Source organism: Heteronotia binoei, chromosome 3 (assembly GCF_032191835.1).
Source record: "Heteronotia binoei isolate CCM8104 ecotype False Entrance Well chromosome 3, APGP_CSIRO_Hbin_v1, whole genome shotgun sequence".
NCBI lineage: Eukaryota > Metazoa > Chordata > Lepidosauria > Squamata > Gekkonidae > Heteronotia > Heteronotia binoei.
In genome coordinates, this window is record NC_083225.1 from 58243991 (window position 1) to 58263509 (window position 19519).

At 46.8% G+C, this 19519-nt stretch overlaps 1 protein-coding gene across 1 annotated transcript in view; it reads left to right on the forward strand.

The window, feature by feature from the left end:
• Window positions 1–1590: 1590 nt before the first annotated feature.
• The window catches only part of LOC132568258 (carbohydrate sulfotransferase 7-like), a 29520-nt gene continuing 11591 nt past the window's right edge, over window positions 1591–19519 (forward strand). Inside the window, exon 1 of the mRNA XM_060233885.1 lies at window positions 1591–3117. Within this exon, the coding sequence (XP_060089868.1) occupies window positions 1615–3117 (1503 nt within the window). The 5' untranslated portion in view covers window positions 1591–1614. The remainder of the gene's footprint in view (window positions 3118–19519) is intronic.

A 19519-nucleotide genomic window follows, 5' to 3' on the forward strand; every position in this document is an offset into this window, starting at 1 on the left:
CCATTAAAGGGCAGCTTTCGTGAGAGCTCTTTCAGCCCCACCTACCTCACAGGGTCTCTGTTGGGTGGGGGGGGGAGGAAATTGTAAGCAGCTCTGAGACTCAGAGTGTAGGGCAGGGTACAGATCCAATATCATCTTCTTCTACTATTCCATGGGTGGGGGAGGAAGAAGTTATTGGGTTTCTTTGATATTTATGCCTATTTATAATATTTTGTAAATATAGTGAAGAATAAATAGAGGCTAAAGAACATTCATACTTTCTACTCTACAGCAGATAATCAGGTATTTCATTTACAGCCAGTTTCTAGTACTAGCTGGAACTTCCTTAACCATTACATAGAGCAGGGGTGGCCAACAGCTCTTTAGATGTTTTTTTGCCTACAACTCTGATCAGCCCCAGTCATTGGCCATGCTGGCTGTGGCTGATGGGAGTTGAAGGCAAAAAACATCTGGAGCGCTACCGTTTGCCACCCCTGACATAGAGAGAGGATGGGTCAGATTAGTTGCCAGGAAGGCTCTAATTAGCCTTTCTGGGCAACTAGCTCCCCCTTTTTACTGAGAAAGTGGCTACGTTTCTTTATCGTTTTAAAGGCATGTCAGAGGATCTCATAGAAATAGTTTATGTTTATGCTTTTCCTGATGTATACGTATGCAATCGTTCCATTTTATCTTTTTTTTTTAACCAATTTGCTCTGACATATATATCTATATATTTTATGCCAATAAAGGCTTACTTGACTTGACTACTTATATGTTATGGTTTAAGAAGTCTTATTTCAATATCTGAAGAAGTGTGCATGCACATGAAAGCTTATACCCAGATTTAAACTTTATTGGTCTTAAAGGTTCCACTGGACTCAAACTTTGTTTGAAATACTCCTGTGGCAGTGAGTTCCACCTGTCAATTAAGCATTGTTGAGTGAAGTTTTCTTCGCTTTCATTTTTCCTGTTATTCTACAGTAGTATATAATTTTAATATGTTTAAAACAGACTAGACTATTAGCATTTAGTTCCTGTGGTGATAGGGAAAGCAGGAAAGTCAAAAGTGCATGCACTTGCACACAGCTTATTTTTTTTTTCTCATAAGAAAGCGTCACCACGTTTCATGCTTCCCAAAGTCCGCAAGCATGGTATGAAAATCCTAAAGCTCTCGACTAGCGTTAAAATTCAGATGTTTTAAAGGATAAAATAAAACGGAATGTCTACCGGCACATTAAATTTTGTTAGTTTGTTTTATTTTGCTCCGGCAGACCTACCCACCTATCTTCTATTTGGAGCAAGAGATGCTTGGCACAGACCTGGGCGAGAGCGAGCCTGGAGCACAGCGCAGCCTCTAAACTCCGAAGGCGGGGCAGCCTCGGCTCTGCTCGAAGGAAAGGCGGGCTACTGCTTTTAGTCGCTCTCTCCCTCTATCGCCGGCATGTGGGCGTGTTTCCAGGCCGGGGAAGGCGGCGGGAGCAGCAGCAGCAGCTGCCGCCACCATCTCCTCCTTCGCTTCCCTCCGCCTTCCCCTCAAGTTTGTGCCTGTGTGTTTGTGTTTTTTAAGCAGCCCAGAGAGCCTCCCTGGCGGAGTCTCGCCTCAGCGGCCGAGTGCTCCAGGGTGAGGCGTGAGCGATGAAGAGCCGGCGGCGGTGGAGGTGGCGCTGGCAGCACCGGCGCTTCGCCCTGGGCTTGGCGCTCTACACGCTGCTGCTCCTGCTGCTGGTCTCCTACATGCTGGACTACGGAGCCAGGAGGGGGCGCGCGGGCGAGGAGTTGCTGCTGCCCCGCCGCTGCCCCAGCCTCGAGGAGGCGCTAGGCGAGTGGAGCTGGGAAGAGCAGCAGCAGCAGCAGCCCCCGCCGCCGGAAGAAGCCTCCCAGTGGGCGGCTGGGCCCGGAGGGAACCGCACGGGGAGCGAGGCCGCCGCCCCAGGAAGCCGGGCTGGCGGGAAGCGGCATATTTACTTGCACGCCACTTGGCGCACGGGCTCGTCTTTCCTGGGCGAGCTCTTCAACCAACACCCGGACGTCTTCTACCTGTATGAGCCCATGTGGCACCTGTGGCAGGCGCTCTACCCGGGCGACGCGCTCAGCCTGCAGGGCGCCCTGCGGGACATGGTCCTCTCGCTTTTCCGCTGCGACTTCTCCGTGCTGCGCCTTTACGCGGCGCCTCCGGCCCCCCGCGACCCGCTCGCGCCTTTCGCGTTCCCCTCGGCGGGCAAGGCAAGCAACCTGAGCACGGCCAGCATCTTTGGCTGGCGGACGAACAAAGTGATCTGCTCGGCGCCGCTGTGCCCCGACGCGCCCTGGGCTCGGGCTGAGGTGGGCCTCATCGACGGCGCCGCCTGCGAGCGGAGCTGCCCGCCGAGGGCGCTGCGGGACCTGGAGGCCGAGTGCCGCAAGTACCCGGTGGTGGTGATCAAGGACGTGCGGCTGCTGGAACTGGGCGCGCTCCTGCCTCTGCTACGCGACCCGGAGCTGGACTTGCGCGTAGTCCAGCTCTTCCGCGACCCCCGCGCCGTCCACAACTCCCGCCTCAAGGCCAAGCAGGCGCTGCTCCGGGAGAGCATCCAGGTGCTGCGGAGCAGGCACCGCGCCGAGCCCCGGGGACTCCCCCGACGGCAGCTCCTGCCGCCCCCCGTCGCCGCGGCCATTCTGCCCGGGGGTGGCGGCGCGATGCGGGCGCAGCAGCAACACCGAGCCGAGTTCTTCCTGGGCGGCGCCCTCGAGGTGATCTGCCAGGCCTGGTTGCGCGACTTGCTCTTCTCCCGGCGCGCCCCGGCCTGGCTGCGCGCTCGCTACACGCAGCTGCGCTACGAGGACCTGGTGCGGGAGCCGCGCACCCAGTTGCGTCGCCTGTTGCGCTTCGCCGACCTCCCGGCGCCGCCCGCCCTGGAGAGCTTCGTGGTCAATATGACCCGCGGCGCCGCCTATTCCTCCGAGCGGCCCTTCCTCATCTCCGCCCGCGACGCGCGAGAAGCCATCCACGCTTGGCGGGAGCGGCTGAGCCGCGAACAGGTCCGCCAAGTGGAGGACGCCTGCGGCGAGGCCATGGACCTCCTCTCTTACCCGCTTAGCGGCGAGGACGACGATCAACTGCAAGAAGGCGCCAGGGGGCGCCCAAGCGCCCTCACCCAGGTAAGCGTCCCGCTAGCTTCTCTCCCGGCCATTTCTAATTGCGCTCTCTCTTCCCCTTCCTTTTAACAGGCAGGAATTCAGCAGGTGAAGTCTTTCTTGAAACTGCTAGTCTGCATATTTGTGCTTCACTTGCCATTATTAATGCAGGAATAATGCCCCCGTATTTCTTCTTCCACTCAGCAAGAACAATGAATTCAATCTCTACTGGAAAATGGTTTTCTCTCATATCTAGTTTCTGTGATAATGTGTAGCCTAGCCTAGGTCCTATATATGTATATTCTCCCGTAAGCCCTACTGGATTTCATAGGGCTTACTCCTAAGTAAGAACACAGTTTGAGGTCTGAAATCAGTGATGCCAGACCAAACTTGTCCAGAATCTTGACCTTGATGTAATGCACACCAACCAACCTGTCTGTCATGACTTGACAAAATGATTGGCTTACTTGTTCACTCTACCAGCAACAGTAGCTATATTTGTAAGCAGAAGTTAAGCCCATTGAACCTGTTTCCAAACAGAAGTATTATAAGTTGCTAGAAAACGATGATGTCTGCAAAACAAGTCACATCACCTACTTGGCTGCTTTTTTTTGAGCAGCCGGGCATTGACTTGCATCAGCCTTTAATTAGTGGGGCACATGGGCTATGGCTTACTGTTTTGCATACTACATTATTTTTGGTGTACACTGCTTTAAGTGTAAATACCATATATGAAGGTCACAAATAATTGTCTGTATACACATATATACTGCAAGTACATATTTTGCAGGTCCATGGTTGGTTATAGCTTGTTATTGCACGGCAGTAGTGTATGGTAAGAGCCCTGTGGCGCAGAGTGGTAAAGCTGCAGTACTGCAGTCGGAGCCCTCTGCTCACGACCGGAGTTCGATCCCAGCGAAAGCTGGTTAAGGTAGCCGGCTCCAGGTTGACTCAGCTTGCCATCCTTCTGAGGGCGGTAAAATGAGTACCCAGCTTGCTGGGGGGAAAGTGTAGATGACTGGGGAAGGCAATGACAAACCACCCCATTAAAAGTCTGCCGTGAAAACATTGGGAAAGCAACGTCACCCCAGAGTCGAAAACAACTGGTGCTTGCACAGGGGACTACCTTTACCTAGTGTATGGTAATAAACTGATAGTTCACTCTGTATAATCTGTCAAATAGTACACAGTAGCAAGTGCTGAATATGTGCATATGCATTTATCACTTTGCATGCTACAGAGCTAAATCCACAGACATGCAGTCCAATCTTCTGCGTGTTTTTGAAGAAATAAGTTGCAGTGAGTTCAGTGAAGTTGTGCTTAAGTGAAACGGAGCAGTGAGAGGAAAAATGCATTTCTCTGATAGGTATTTGTACTCCACAGGTTCTGATAGGTATTTGTACTCCACTTTTCTCTCTAATGGAGACCAAAGTAGCTTGCAACATGATTCCTCCATTTTATCCTCACAACAATCACCATGTGAGGTAGGTTTGACTGAGAAACAGTGACCGGCCCAAGGTCACCCAACTAGCTTCCCTGGCAGAATGCAACAGCAACAGATTTATTGTATGTGGCCAGTGGCCATCACAATACAAGGTAAAATGAGTATAATAAAAAGTGGTCAACCAGAAAAACAAAGAATGGTCAAATAAAAATACAACACAACGGGTTAAGTAGGTTATAATTACAACCTTAAATACATTGCTAAAATACTAAAGTAAAAGCAGTTAGGTTTAAGCTGCTAAAATATTAAAATGCCATAATGCTAATAGCTAAACTATTGTTAAAAGCGTTATAAATCCGATGTGAGGGCGATTTGGCTGTGACATCTGTCACCCCATTGATCGCCAGGCTTGATTCAGCTGATCTGGCTGGCTAGGCAGGTATCCCCTACCTCCCTCACTGCTCCACGTTTGTCCCTCCTGAAGCTGCATGCTCAGGGGAAGAGGATGACCATCCCAGACAGAAGGAGTGTACCTACCATTCTTCAGTCAAGGGTATACGATAACTGCACTCCCTGGCAGAGTGGGAATTTGAACCTGGGCCCCTCAGCTCCTGTTCTAATAAACTAACTCATGCTAACTCTTTAATAGGACAAAGGATTGTGGGATTGCCTTTGCCGGATTGATGATTTGAGGACTAATAAACTGAATGAAAGTCAGAGCGCAGTTTAAAGAAGCCAGGTGTTCTGTTGGTCAAGGACAAAGTTGCAGGTTTATAGCTTGTGAATGTTGATGGAGTCTAGCTTACAGTTGGAAGCTCAGCTCTCCTCCATGGCACGTGGTGTGTTTTATCATCTAAAGCTGAGGGGCCAGATAAAGGCCATTCCTTGAAAGCGCGACATGGCCATGGTGATCTACACTCTGGTTACATTGAGATTAGTTCTGTTTTTAGCAATCTGCTCCCCAACTGCGTTTTTGCACTCCTAATTACTTACACTTTTTTGCAAGACTCTGTGGTCCTTTATGTCCACTTTATTGGGACATATCTTACTCTTTTTAAAAGAAGGCATTTTGCTTTTTTTTATAGCTTCCTTGACTTGGGGCATTAACCATGCAGGTGTTGTTTTAGACTGGGCAGTACTTTTCCTAAACTGGTGAATGCAACTTAATAGCACTGTGATCATTGTTCTCACCAGATCTTGAGCCCTGCTCAGATCCAGGTCTGAGAACACTGCTCCCATCTTGCTGGCTCTGTGATGACCGACTGTTCCAGTCAAGGCTTTTTTTGTAGAAAAATCTCAGCAGGAACTCATTTGCATATTAGACCACACCCCTGAAATCACCATTGTTTCAAACAGGGCTTTTTGTGGAAAAATCCCAGCAGGAACTCATTTGCATAATAGGCCACACCCCCAACCAAGCCATCTGGATGTGTGTTCCTTCTCTCTATCGCCCTGGTTCCACTGCGCATTCATTTATGATGTATGGGAATCTAATTTCCACTGCATGACTTCAGCACGTTTATCCAGTCGATTTGAAAGTAGCTGATATCACTCAATATCATAACACCTGCTTTAGTTACCTCAGTTATTTCCTTCTCCATCTCAAGACCCACCCCAAGGGTTTGATCAGATGAGTGACAGTATACCCTCACTTTTAAGAATTAAAACCCTTCAGGACCAGTATTTCTACCTATATTGCTTCTGTAAGGAGTTCATTCATCAAATGCTTTCTAACTTATTTGCTTCTATGCCTTTTTTGAAATATGATGTAATACCTCCCCCCAAATGGTCCTACCTGTAGAGTATATACCCAGGAATAGCCATATCCCATAGATTTTCCCCTTTCCATCATATTTCTGAGACAATACATCTAAGTTGTTATTGAATACCAAGTAATCCAGCTCCCCCATCTTGTCTATATCCTGTTGTTGGCCCTCCAGAGTAACTGGTTGGTCACCGTGTGAGACAGGATGCTGAACTAGGTAGAACACTGGTTTGATCCAGCAGGGCCCTTCATATATAATTAATTAATCATATATAATTAATGTCTATTTATTTTGTTTGTTTTGGTAGGGATTAATCTGTTTGTCCTATGTAGAGTGCAGCACGGCACTGCCAACACATGATGGCATATATCACATTAGGGGTGGATATGTATTGTAATTTGATTCATGAGCAGGGCATCAAAAAGCTTCCCTTGTGTTTGTGTACAAAATATCTGTAGAGGTTTAAAGTTAATTCCAGATGGCCAGCTGTGTCAGTATGCAGTGGCAGCATAAAACAGGAATCCAATGGCAGTTTAAAGAAAGACGACACTTATCCCATTCCTGAGTAAGAGCTCCCACCTCAGATGCATTGAAGCATACATCTATTAGTCTGATGTTTTTATGATCACAACATAATATAAAATAAGCAGGGGAGGGGAGAGATGTTACAAAGAGCCTGGTTTAAAACAAGATTCAATAAAAAAGAGTAATCATGTCACTCAGAATGAGTGAGGACCTCTCCCAACTCATGCGAGGTAGCCAAAGTCTGTCCAGGGTGGTAAAGATAGCATTTTATCACCTATGCCAAGCCTGCTAGCTGGTCCCAGTCTGTCCTGCTCTGATCTTGCCAATGTGATGGTCACTTTCAGATTAGATTTGTGCAACATGCTCTATGTAGTGCTGTCTTTATGGGTGCTTTGGAAACTGCAGGTGATCCTGAATGTGGCTGCTAGATTGCTGACTGGGCCTCCCCAAGTCTGCACATAACACATCAATACTTTGACACTTGCACTGGTTTATGGTCAGTTTCTGTTGCAAATTCAAAGTTCTGGTTTTGATGTATAAAGCCCTAAATGACCTGGAACCGTCCAACATGTGAGACCACCTCTCCCAATATAAATCTCCTCAACTCCTTAGATTATCATTGCAGGGCCTTCTGCAGATATCTGGCCTATGAATTGCATGCTTGTCAGTCACCAGGGCAAGTGCATTTTCAGTGGTTGTCCCTTCTCTCTGGAATCAGCTCCCTGGGAGAGTTTGTGCCCTGCGGGATTTTCCAGAATTCCGTAGGGCCTGTAAATTTGCTTTGTTTTGTGCAGCCTCTAAGTAATATTACAAACTGGAGAGCTGGCCAGTTTTTTTAATTCTCTGAGTAATTTGCCGTGAAGTTAATGTTTTAACTGGTTCTGTTGTTCCATTTATTGCATTTATTTGTATTATATTGTATTTTTAAATATTGTAAGCTGTCCTGAGTGCCCCTGTGGGAAAAGGGTGCAGGTATAAATTAAGAAGAAGAAGAAGATATTGGATTTATATCCCGCCCTCCACTCCGAAGAGTCTCAGAGCGGCTCACAATCTCCTTTACCTCCCTCCCCCACAACAGACACCCTGTGAGGTGGGTGGGGCTGGAGAGGGCTCTCACAGCAGCTGCCCTTTCAAGGACAACCTCTGCCACAGCTATGGCTGACCCAAGACCATTCCAGCAGGTGCAAGTGGAGGAGTGGGGAATCAAACCCAGTTCTCCCAGATAAGAGTCCGCACACTTAACCACTACACCAAACTGGCTCTCCATTAAATAAATAAAGTAGATGTAACATACAATCTACTGCAAGATAAACAGTTATAACAGGAAGTAACGGGTACCCTGACCTACTTGACATTTATAACGTGTAGGATATCCAAGATACTAGCAGCATCTGAAGTGAGTGAGGAATCCCAGGTCCCAGTTAAGACATGGGGGAAATAGTCCTGAATTTGTGAAAGAATTCTAATTCAGCAACTTTGCAGTGGTTTCTCCCTTTGAAGATTCACTTGTCTAAAACAGTAACTTTTATATCAGCAGCAGAATTCCCTGAGGTAGTTTCTGAATATGCAATTTTTAAATGTCAGGTTTATATCCATTTATTGTATTGTGTAGGGACAGACGGACCTGTTTGTCAAATGCTGAGGGTCTAATGGCTTTGTTGACTTAATATTTTATTGCAGTTATTATACTGGAAAATGAGACAGAGATGATGTAACTGATGTTATTACGTTTTAAGTAGATTGCTATTAATTTTTTCCAAGTTACTTTTCTTAGAAAAGCAAAAACTTGAAAGTTCTTGTTTATTATAGTGAATCCTATGTAGATCTTAACCATCCTGTAAAGACCTTTGAGAAATAGATACCTATTGAGAATTTAAGTGGTTTTCTCTGGCATCAGAACCTGTGATACAAAATAAGTCTGTTTCCATGGAGGAGGGAATGTTGTGCAGCCTAAGGAAGTTTTCTTCCTCAGCTTCCTACCTGAGGCACATATCTGCATCCTCTTGACTGTTAAACACTGACATGCATACAAATAAATCCATGTGTTTCCTGCCAAATTAACCTTGGCAACCTTGGTCAGAAGCTTTTCTTCAGTACAACAAATGTACAAATATAATATTTCATGTAAAGTTCTTGTATACTCATGTTTTGAATAAGAAGGAATTTGGGATTACTATTTTTTACATAGCATTTCAGTGAAGTCACAGGGTATTCAAGGTTACATTCCCATTTGGTATAGATCCCACTTTAATATAGAAATCATACTGTGAACCTCAAATCGGGGATTATCCTGGATCAGGAATGAACCTATATGTTAATATTGCTGAGAAGGAAGACAGCTGATACAGTTATTACAACCATATATAAGGAAGCTTTGGATCCTCATTTTAGGTTTTGATTATTATTCTGTGTTGTGCTACTTCACAGAATGTCAATCAATCTAGTTATGGTTTAGCAGCAGAATCTTCTGCATGTTTATTCAAAAGGCTGAAGTTGTATGCATTTCTTGGGAATGAATTACACTGAACTCAATGGTGCTTGCTTTTGGACAGGCTCCATACTCCTGTTTTTAATGTAATTATTTGCAGGCAGGTCTGCAATGTTTAGTCAGTTAGAATCAGTCAGCAGATTTTTTTAAAGTAAGTATTTCTAATAAAAGTAGTTGTGAAAAGTATAGGCAATAGACAGCATTTTTGAAAAGTCTTTCCCTTTTTCTCTCCTTCAGGAGTAAAGGTGTCTTTTAAGACGATGCCTAGGACCCACATGTGCATCACATGGGGCTCCAGTCTTGTGCATTAAGGAGTCAGCCCTATTGAACACGGAGGCTTACTTCTGAGTAACCAAGTATAATATTGTGTTGTGTGGTTATTTTAATTTGTTGCTAGCTCTAATTGCTGTACATTCTTGCTGCCTTCTTCACAAGGGCACAATATTGGAAACACATAATAGAAGAAGAAAGAACAGTGCTGGGTTTTTTTTGCAAGGGGTGCATGTGAAGAAAATACTGAAGGAACTAATATTCCACTTCTTCTGAACTGCTATGACCTTGTTTATAAGCTGTTTCTGTTCTCACTTGCAGAGGTATGAATTACAAACAGGAATAAAATTCAGCTCCTAAGGCCAGTCTTCCTGCACACATGTGCAAATAGATACTTCTCAGCATTCTGGCATACTTTCTTCCCTTTCCTTAAACTGTCTTCTGCCACAAAGCCATATTTTCTGAAAACATTAATGGCTAAATCAGGCTTCCCAAATGAGACTGTTTCAGCTACTCACATTTTGTACTGGGCAGACAAAACATTTCTGTGTTTGAACTGGTGATCAAACAAAATGCTGGCATAGACAGAATGGGACAAAACATTTTTTAACTTCTGTTTGATACTGTTGTGTCTTGCAATTCAGTCCCTGAATTCACAACACAGTGCGTGTGTGTGGGAGACCACAGGTCATCGGAGGTAAGGACGTAAATACCCTCTGCCTATGAAGATCTGGGGCGGGAAGTTGATCTGGCCAGGTAAGAGGGTTGTTCCGGGAGATGTATATAATTGGGGACCCGGCCTTGCCATCTTCTCTTTGTGATGTACTCGCCAATAAAGCATGTTGCCTTCTACAAGTCTAGTAACTCAGTACATTACACTGGCGATGAAGGTGGGATCCTAGCCAACTAGTTTCCCCATCGGGAAATCGCCAACCTGGCTGGAGACGAAGAAGGCACACAGTCCAGAGAGGCAGAAGCGCCTGCCGCCGCCATGGCAACCCTGAGCGGAATGACGGGCCGTATCGCAGAGTTCGACCCTACCAAACCCGAAAGGTGTGAGACCTATGAAGAGCGTGTCAACTGCTACCTACGGGCGAATGTGATTACGGACGACAGCTGGAAGCAAGACGTGCTCCTGAGTGTCTGTGGGAATGCCACGTTCGAGATTGCCAAAGGTCTCTCAGGCCCCGCGAAGGTCACTGCGAAAACGTACGAGGAGGTAGTCACACTCCTGACTGGGCATTTCTTGCCCCAGCCATCCATCTGTCGCTTATATTTGAGAGAAGTGGCAGTTTATAGCACATGCTGTGAAAGTGAAACTGGTGCTAGAGGCTAGATCATCTAAATGACAGTAGGTGGCTGGGTGCCAGAGGTTGCATCAGCCAGAAGCACAGTCAGCATGAAACAGCAAGATGCTGATTGGTTACTCAATGTATAAAAGTACAAAGACACTTTGCTATGTGTGGGTTAAGGAAGTTGGAGAGCAGTGGAGCATATTGTCGGAGTGGAGAGTGAATGGTGTATAAATAAACTGTATATAGTGGTTTTACAACTACTGTGTGCAACCTTCATTCTTGCGTCACTAAAGATCACCCTCTTAAGCTCTAAGCGCATCGACACCATCATCACCCGCTGATTCCTGTTCCATAAGAGAGATCAAGGGGTGGGAGTGACGGCCGCCATCTACCTGGCCACTCTCCGCCAAATCACGGGAAACTGCATCTGCGTCAAGCTGGAGGAAGCCCTGAGGGATCGATTTGTCTGGGGCCTCCGGGATGAAAGGCTACAGAAAAAGCTTTTCACAAAGGAAGAGCTGACCCTCCAACTCGCCTTCAATGAAGCCACTGCATTCGAGAGAGCCGCCAAGGCTCACTCCAGCCCTCAAGCGGAAGCTGTCCACCAGGATGAGACGGCGTCGGGCAACCCCGAGGAGGAAGAAGCACACCAGCTCTGCCGCCAAACAGGAAACGGGCTGAAATCTTTCACCCAGCCACGAGCTACAGAGAGACCCGCCAGCACAAAGTGTGCCAGCTGTGGAAACCCACACGAGCGACGGGACTGCCCCTATCGCAGTGTTGACTGTAGGAACTGCGGAAAAGTGGACCACATCGCGCGCACTTGCAGGGTCAAGACCAACCGCAGGCGCCAATCCGCTCACCACGACTCGATCGATGCTCACATGACCTCATCAACCAGCATCCAGGTAATGAATTTGCCCCTAGCCACCCCAGGTAAGGTCAAGGTCCAAATCGAGGATGCTCCCTGCCTAATGGAGCTGGACTCGGGATCCTCTATCTCCATAATCTCGGAGGAGTCCCTAAGAAAACTCTGCCCTTACGGCAGGCCCGGGTTGCGGCCTGCTGATTTCATCCTGTGAGACTTCCAGAAAAACACCGTACAGATTCTGGGATGGGCCACTGTGAGGGTAGAGTTCAAGAACTTTAAGGGTGTACTGGACATACTCGTGGTCAAGCTCCAGCTCACCACATTACTGGGGCTGGCCTGGTTTAGACATCTGGGCATACAAATAGTCGGGGTGCAGCAGATACAAACGCACAGTTTTGAAAATGTGTGCCAGGAATTCCCAGAGGTATTTGATGGTTCCCTGGGGTGCTACAAGGGGCCTCCCATCACCTTACAGCTCGACCCCCAAGTGAGACCAATAAGGCTGAAGGCCAGGCGAGTTCTGTTCGCTGTAAAACCAAAAATAGAAACAGAGCTGGACCTCCTCGTGGCCCAGGAAGTACTAGAGCCGGTATCCTATGCGGCATGGGAGACCCCCATAGTCACTCCCGTGAAGCCAAATAGGGACGTGCGCATATGTGCAGACTATAAATGCACAATAAATAAAGCGCTCCAGGACAACCCATACCCTGTCCCAGTGGTCACCCACGTTATCGCATCCTTAGCCGGCTCTAAGGTTTTTGGGAAGCTGGACCAGGCCCAAGCATACCAGCAGCTCTCAGTGGACGTCAAGACAGCTGAGGCTCAAACAATAGTGACACACAGGGGAGCTTTCAGGGTGCGGCGATTGCAATTGGGGGTTAGTGTAGCTCCGGGACTCTTAGAGCATAATGGACTCTCTCCTTAAAGGGATTCTCAGAGTACAACCTTTTTCAATGACATTTTGATTGCCGCCCCGGACACCGAGGAGTTCAGCTGCCGTCTGCGAGAGGTACTCCACCGCTTTCAGACGATGGGACTTAAGGTGAAGCGGGAGAAGTGCTCTCTCGGGGTGCTGAGGGTGGAGTTCTTGGGGTTCGCAGTGGACGCTGTGGGAATGCACCCGACGGCAGACAAGACCAGGACAATAGTCCACGCCCCGGCCCCCATGTGCAAGGCAGAGCTGCAAAGTTTCATGGGACTCTTGAACTTTTATCATTCCTTCTTGCCCCACAAAGCTGCCCTCGCAGAACCCGTACATAGGCTCCTTGATAAACATGCCCTGTGGATCTGGGGAAAAAAGCAGGCTGCCTCTTTTCAGGCGGTCAAGGACATCCTGGCTTCCAATGCGGTGCTCCACCATTTTGATGAGTCCTTTGCCTGCGACACTTCCCTGTATGGGGTGGGCGCCGTCCTGGGGCACCAACTTCCGGACGGGAGGGAAGTCCCAGTGGCCTATTACTCTTGGACCCTGACCCCCGCGGAGCGAAGCTATGCCCAAATAGACAAGGAGGGGTTGGCAATTGTGGCGGGGGTGTACAAATTCAATGACTACCTCTACGGCAAGTGTTTCACAATTGCCACAGACCACAAGCCGCTGCTGGGCCTCCTCGCCCCGGACCGCCAGACACCGCAAATCCTGTCACAGCGCATCCTGAGGTGGAATGAGTTCCTCAATTCGTACATATATAAGCTAGTCTACCGCCCCGGTAAAGCAATGGGACATGCAGATACCCTCAGCCGCCTTCCGCTGCCCTCGATGGACCCCAATCTAGCCCCAGCCCACCACGTGATGCTATTGAAGACTCTACCGGAGAGGCCTCTCCACGCCGCTGAGGTAGCTTGGGCCATGGGCAGAGACTGCATCCTCGCACGTGTTCTCAACTGGGTGGAAAGGGGGTGGCCCACGGGCAAACTGGACGCTGATTTCAGGGCATTTGCATCCCGCTGGGAAGAACTGTCCATACACAAAGGGTGCATTCTCTGGGGTAGCAAGGTTGGTGGTTCCCCCCGATGACTTCGGAAGCAAGTGCTCAAAGCCTTGCACGAGACGCACCCGGGGATAGTGCGTATGAAGGCTCTGGCACGTAGTTATGTATGGTGGCCGGGGATGGATGAAGAGATAGAGGGGTGGGTTAGAAGGTGCCTGCCCTGCCAAGAGTCCCGGCCAGATCCACACAGCGCCCCCGTCCACTGCTGGGAGTCCAATCATGTGCTGTGGTCCGGACTACACCTAGACTTCGCGGAGCCATACCAGGGCCAAATATTTCTTATGCTGGTGGATGCCTACATGAAGTGGTTGGAGGTGATTCCCGTAGCTTCAACCTCCACCGCAGCCGCAGTCAGAGCCCTACGAAAGAATAAGAAAAGACCCCCTACGAAGGGTCTTTTGCACCCAAGGGATCCCTGAGACCTTAGTCACGGACAACGGGACCGCTTTTACCTCCTGGGACTTCCAGGAGTTCCTGAATAGGTACCTCATCCAGCACATACGGTCCACTCCCTTCCATCCAGCCACCAACGGCCAAGCAGAGCACATGGTGCGCACCACCAAGGAGGCCCTGAGTCACATGGTACAGGGGGATTGGGACCACCACCTGGCAGCCTTCCTATTTGGGAACCAAATCACCTCCAACCCAGTCACTGGTATAAGCCGTGCAGAGCTGCTTATGGGGAGGAAGTTGACCACTAGGCTAGATAGGTTGCATCCAGACCAGGTTCTGGACCTCCGCAGCTCCCCTGAGACAAGAGAAGCCGCTAGGGGGTTCTTTCCAGGGGATCCGGTCTATGCAAAGAAATTTGCAAGCGGGCGGGAGTGGTTACCAGCCCGGGGGGTTGCGGGTCACCGGGTCCCGCTCTTACGAGGTCTCGTCAGAGGGGGGCCAGATCCTTAGGAGGCACATTGATCAGCTGCGCCGCTGCACCTTGCCAGAAGAATAGGCAGAGACTGGGGGAGCAGGTAGCGGGGTAATAGCGGCAGCGCCACCAGAAGCCACCCAGCCAGTGCTGGCCATGCTGGCTCTGCGGGCAGAGGAGCCTAGTAGCAGCTGGAGCGACCCCTCCCCGTGGGGGTGCAAGGAGAGGCCCCGGAGCAGCTGCAGACACTGGCCAGCATTCTTTTGGCTTCACCCCACAACGAGGAACCAGCGGCCCCACAGCCACAGCAGCCACTCCAGTTCCCCAGATAAAACATAGGAGGTCGAGTAGGGAACAAAAGGTGCCGGCTTACTTGAAAGACTATGTTTCTTGAACGGGGGGGGGGGGGGAGGAGTGTTGTGTCTTGCAGTTCGGTCCCTGAATTCACAACACAGCGCGTGTGCGTGCACACAGAGGTGACCAGTGGGAGACCGCAGGTCACCAGATGTAAGAACGTAAATACCCTCCACCTATGAAGATCTGGGGCGGGAAGTTTAACTGGCCAGGTAAGAGGGTTGTTCCGGGAGATGTATATAATCGGGGACCCAGCCTCGCCATCTTCTCTTTGTGATGTACTCGCCAATAAAGCATGTTGCCTACTACAAGTCTAGTAACTCAGTACATTGCAGATACCCTAACTATATCTTTCAGTGCATTCCCTGTAACTCAAGTATATTTTAACATTTTAGTTAGTATCTGAAATAATTTGATAGTCTTTTGATGGCTGCTAAAAGAAATCCTCCAGTTCTTCATATACATTGAAACTGACTTTGACAATCATTACATGCAGTGGGGGAGGGGGGGGGCTAATAGTTGCCGTAAGGGCTAACTGGAATCAAAATGTGTAAGTAATTGACTGATGGGTATAGCTAAGATTAGATTAAAGCAGTTGGTAAAACTTGTGAATAGCAGATAAGAAAAGATAAGAACAAACAGATGTGAGAACTGAGTGACTTAAGAACCCAGTATCTCGGTTAAGCCCTGGGAGTTCCTTTGTCCTTGGTGTTGTGAAAACTTGTATTTCATGTGTTCTAGTCTAGTTTCTGAAATTCCTTTGCAATAAAACTGCTACTTTGAGGCACCACACGGCAAAGTGTCCATGTTGTTCCTCAAGGTCTGTGAACCCCAGGAACAGCATTTCATGGAGATCAGTGGGCTGCTGTGGAAGGGGGAGAAGGAGCAAAGTTTTGTTTACTAATGGAAAGTTTAGTCTGCCTCCAACCCAATAAACTGTAAAGCATACAAGTGATAATTTTTGCATAGTGATGAGTAGACTGAATTTATACCCTTCATTCAGAGTCTCAGAGCAGTTCACAATTGCCTTTCCTTCTGCTCCCCACAGCAGACACCCTGTGAAGGATGTGGAGCTGAGAGAACTCTTTCAAGAACTGCTCTTGAGAGAGTAGCTTTCAAAAACTATGACTGACTCAAGGTCACTCAAAAGAACAAGCTTGTAAAATTATCAAAGTACTGGTCTGTACAAGATAACTATCTTTCCTTGAAAACTGGCAGGTTTAAAAATACTTCCTGCATAATCCTTATGTTGACACAAGAACCTAAGATTCTTCAGGAATGTATCCTCTCAGCTTTTTCACAAAGGGCTTTGTGCCATCAGGAATGTCTTCGTTTATTTTCAATGCAGCCTGTTTGTTAAGTAGGAGCCATCTCCTACTTAAAAAACAGCAGCAACCCAGAACAATGACGTGATGCCAAAAGCCTGTTGGATAGTGGCCTACTGTGATGTCAGGTACTAAGAATAACTTTTCTTTTGGAACTCTTAATGACCCCAAACTTTAAGAAGAAGCAGTTTCTCCTGCAAGAGGAATTCTGGGAAGTGAAGAGTTATGAGAACAGCTCCAGGGAAACCTCATAACATTCCATCCAGGGGTGTGACCCAGAGTATGCTTCTAATTGTTGAGACAAAGCAGTTTCACCACAAATTGAGATTCAGCACACTAGCACAAGAATCCTAAAATCATACATAGAGCACTGCCAAAAATGGGGTATACTTGGCTGTTTAGTTCAAGATTTGGATCAATATGTTTCCATTCCCTCAGATGTCATGAAATAATTATCATTTAAAAAAAACCCTTTGTGAAAACACTAGAAAGAAAATACAATGAAGTATGAATCATCTCTGGACATGTGGATGTGGGAAGTTCTGGTTTTTAGAACTGTAGCAGCAGTGTACATTAATAGAATGTGCTGCTTTTGCTTGCAGAAATGCGTCCAGAAGTTTACTCTTGAGTACACTTGGGAGGTCTTATGCCTGCTTTCACTCATGAGACAGGCACCTACATGAGTGAAGGCTTAAAAAGCATAGCTACATGCCCATCTTATGAGGGTATAACATTACTAATGTGAGTCTTGTCATTAAAAGCTAAAGGTAGTCCTCTGTGCAAGCACCAGTCATTTTCGACTCCGGGGTGACGTCGCATCACGTTTTCACAGCAGACTTTTTAATGGGGTGGTCTGCCATTGCCTTCCCCAGTCATCTACACTTTCTCCCCAGCAAGCTGGGTACTCATTTTACTGACCTCAGAATGATGGAAGGCTGAGTCAACCTTGAGTTGGCTACCTGAACCCAGCTTCCGCAGTGGTCGAACTCAGGTCGTGAGCAGTACTGCACTTTTACCACTGCACCACAGGGCTCCTGTCTTGGCATTACTTGACAAATAATGAAAATACTGAAACAGGCTCACAAAATTTGGGCCTGAGGATGAAATGCCCTCACTGCGTTACTCCAAATGTAGCTATTATTGTTCAGAGTTGAGCTCAGATAAATAAATGCATCAAATGGCATTTTTAAAAATAAAAAGGTAGATGGGACACTGAAGTATGATGGTGAGAAGGGCCATTGTTTTAACCTAGCATTTGGTTTGTTGGTGTGTATGTCAGTAACTTATATAGTAAAATCAAGAGAAAGTTGACAAATGAACTGTGAACCCTTGTTTTGTATTTATGTTCAGCCTGAAATTAATGATACTTTTTGATTAAAGGGCTGGAACACTTTCCCTATGAAGAAAGGCTGAAACGCTTGGGACTCTTTAGCTTGGAGAAACATCGACTGCGGGGTGACATGATAGAGGTTTACAAGATAATGCATGGGGTGGAGAAAGTAGAGAAAGAAGTACTTTTCTCCCTTTCTCACAATACAAGAACTCGTGGTCCTTTCGATGAAATTGCTGAGCAGACAGGTTAAAATGGATAAAAGGAAGTACTTCTTCACCCAAAGGGTGATTAACATGTGGAATTCACTGCCACAGGAGGTGGTGGCGGCCACAAGCGTAGCCACCTTCAAGAGGGGTTTAGATAAAAATATGGAGCAGAGGTCCATCAGTGGCTATTAGCCACAGTGTGTGTATATATATAATTTTTTTTTGCCACTGTGTGACACAGAGTGTTGGACTGGATGGGCCGTTGGCCTGATCTAACATGGCTTCTCTTATGTTCTTATGAGTATGTACTGTAACATGACAGATTGTAGTGCTGATTTTACCCACACACTGTCTGGCAGCCGTAAAGCAGCTTATGTTGTTGCACTTAAATTCTTCAAGGATGGGAAAATGTTCATCAGAGTTCACTGAATTCTGAATTTAGGGCAGCAGTCTTCTGCATACTTACCTGAGAATAAGCCTCAGTGAATATATTAGAATTTATATCTGAATATGTTTATATAGGATTGGACCTCATGATATAAAATAATGAAGCAGAATTTTTTTTATTAAATACTGCTGATTGTGGATGTGATATTCACATGTTACAGTTGAAACAGTTGGCTGTATGTTAATTACTGAATGTTTAACGGAAATCTGCTTTGGATCATCTGTTAAAAATCTTGACATAATCAGTACATGTGTATTTGAGATACAGTCCTGGTACTTGATTGGGAGTATCTTTTCTGATAGATTATTTGCAGAGCATGTGGTTGAAAGCTATGAAAAACACAGAAAAAATAATCATGCTTAGTAAAGAACAGAACTGCATGATAATTTAATGCAATGTTTACATGGTTTTGACTTGGAAGAATTTCAGAGCATGTGGCTGAAAGCTATGAAAAACACAGAAAAAATAATCATGCTTAGTAAAGAACAGAACTGCATGATAATATAATGCAATGTTTACATGGTTTTGACTTGGAAGAATTTCAGCCAAACTTTGTACTTTTCCTCCCTTGAGTTTCTGGGGTTTATTCTTATGTTTTAATTGAAGTGCCAGTAAGACATTGCATATATTTGCGTTATGCCTTTGTAATGGGAACAATATCAAATGAGAACATTTAAGTTCTTTTGGTTTCATTGAAAGAGTTCAAAGCACTCTGTATGGGACCTATGTATGTTCAAGCAACATATGCTGGGGGGCTGCAGCACAGTCTTGGGATTGCTAGCTCCTCCTTCCTGGTTGCAATACTTATGCATTTATAAACAGTATACTTATATAGGCTCAGTCCTGGTTCCCACTTCCTACACCTGTTGCCTACATCTGTATATCTCATGTATAATGATAGGCTCATGCCTGAATTAATTGAAATCAGTGACATTGAAAATTGCTTGATTTTGATTGGATTGTGCCTTGTGTTTACAGATAAGTTTATTCTCTTCCCCTCCCCTGTTACTGCCAGCCTTGTGACATTGGAAGGATGAGGGATTAGTTGAAGTAGGCTATTTCCTCTTCAGGTTTTAATGTGGGTCAACTTAATGTCCCTTGACACTCTTGCAAATCCTTTTCCTTTAGAGGATTTAATTAGATGTAACTGATCTGGAGGGAGAGGAGGAAAGGAAAAATCTTTATTCCCCAAGAAGAGAGAGAATCTAGCTCTTGCAGTGAGTCATAGCTAATAAGAGAAGTGACAAT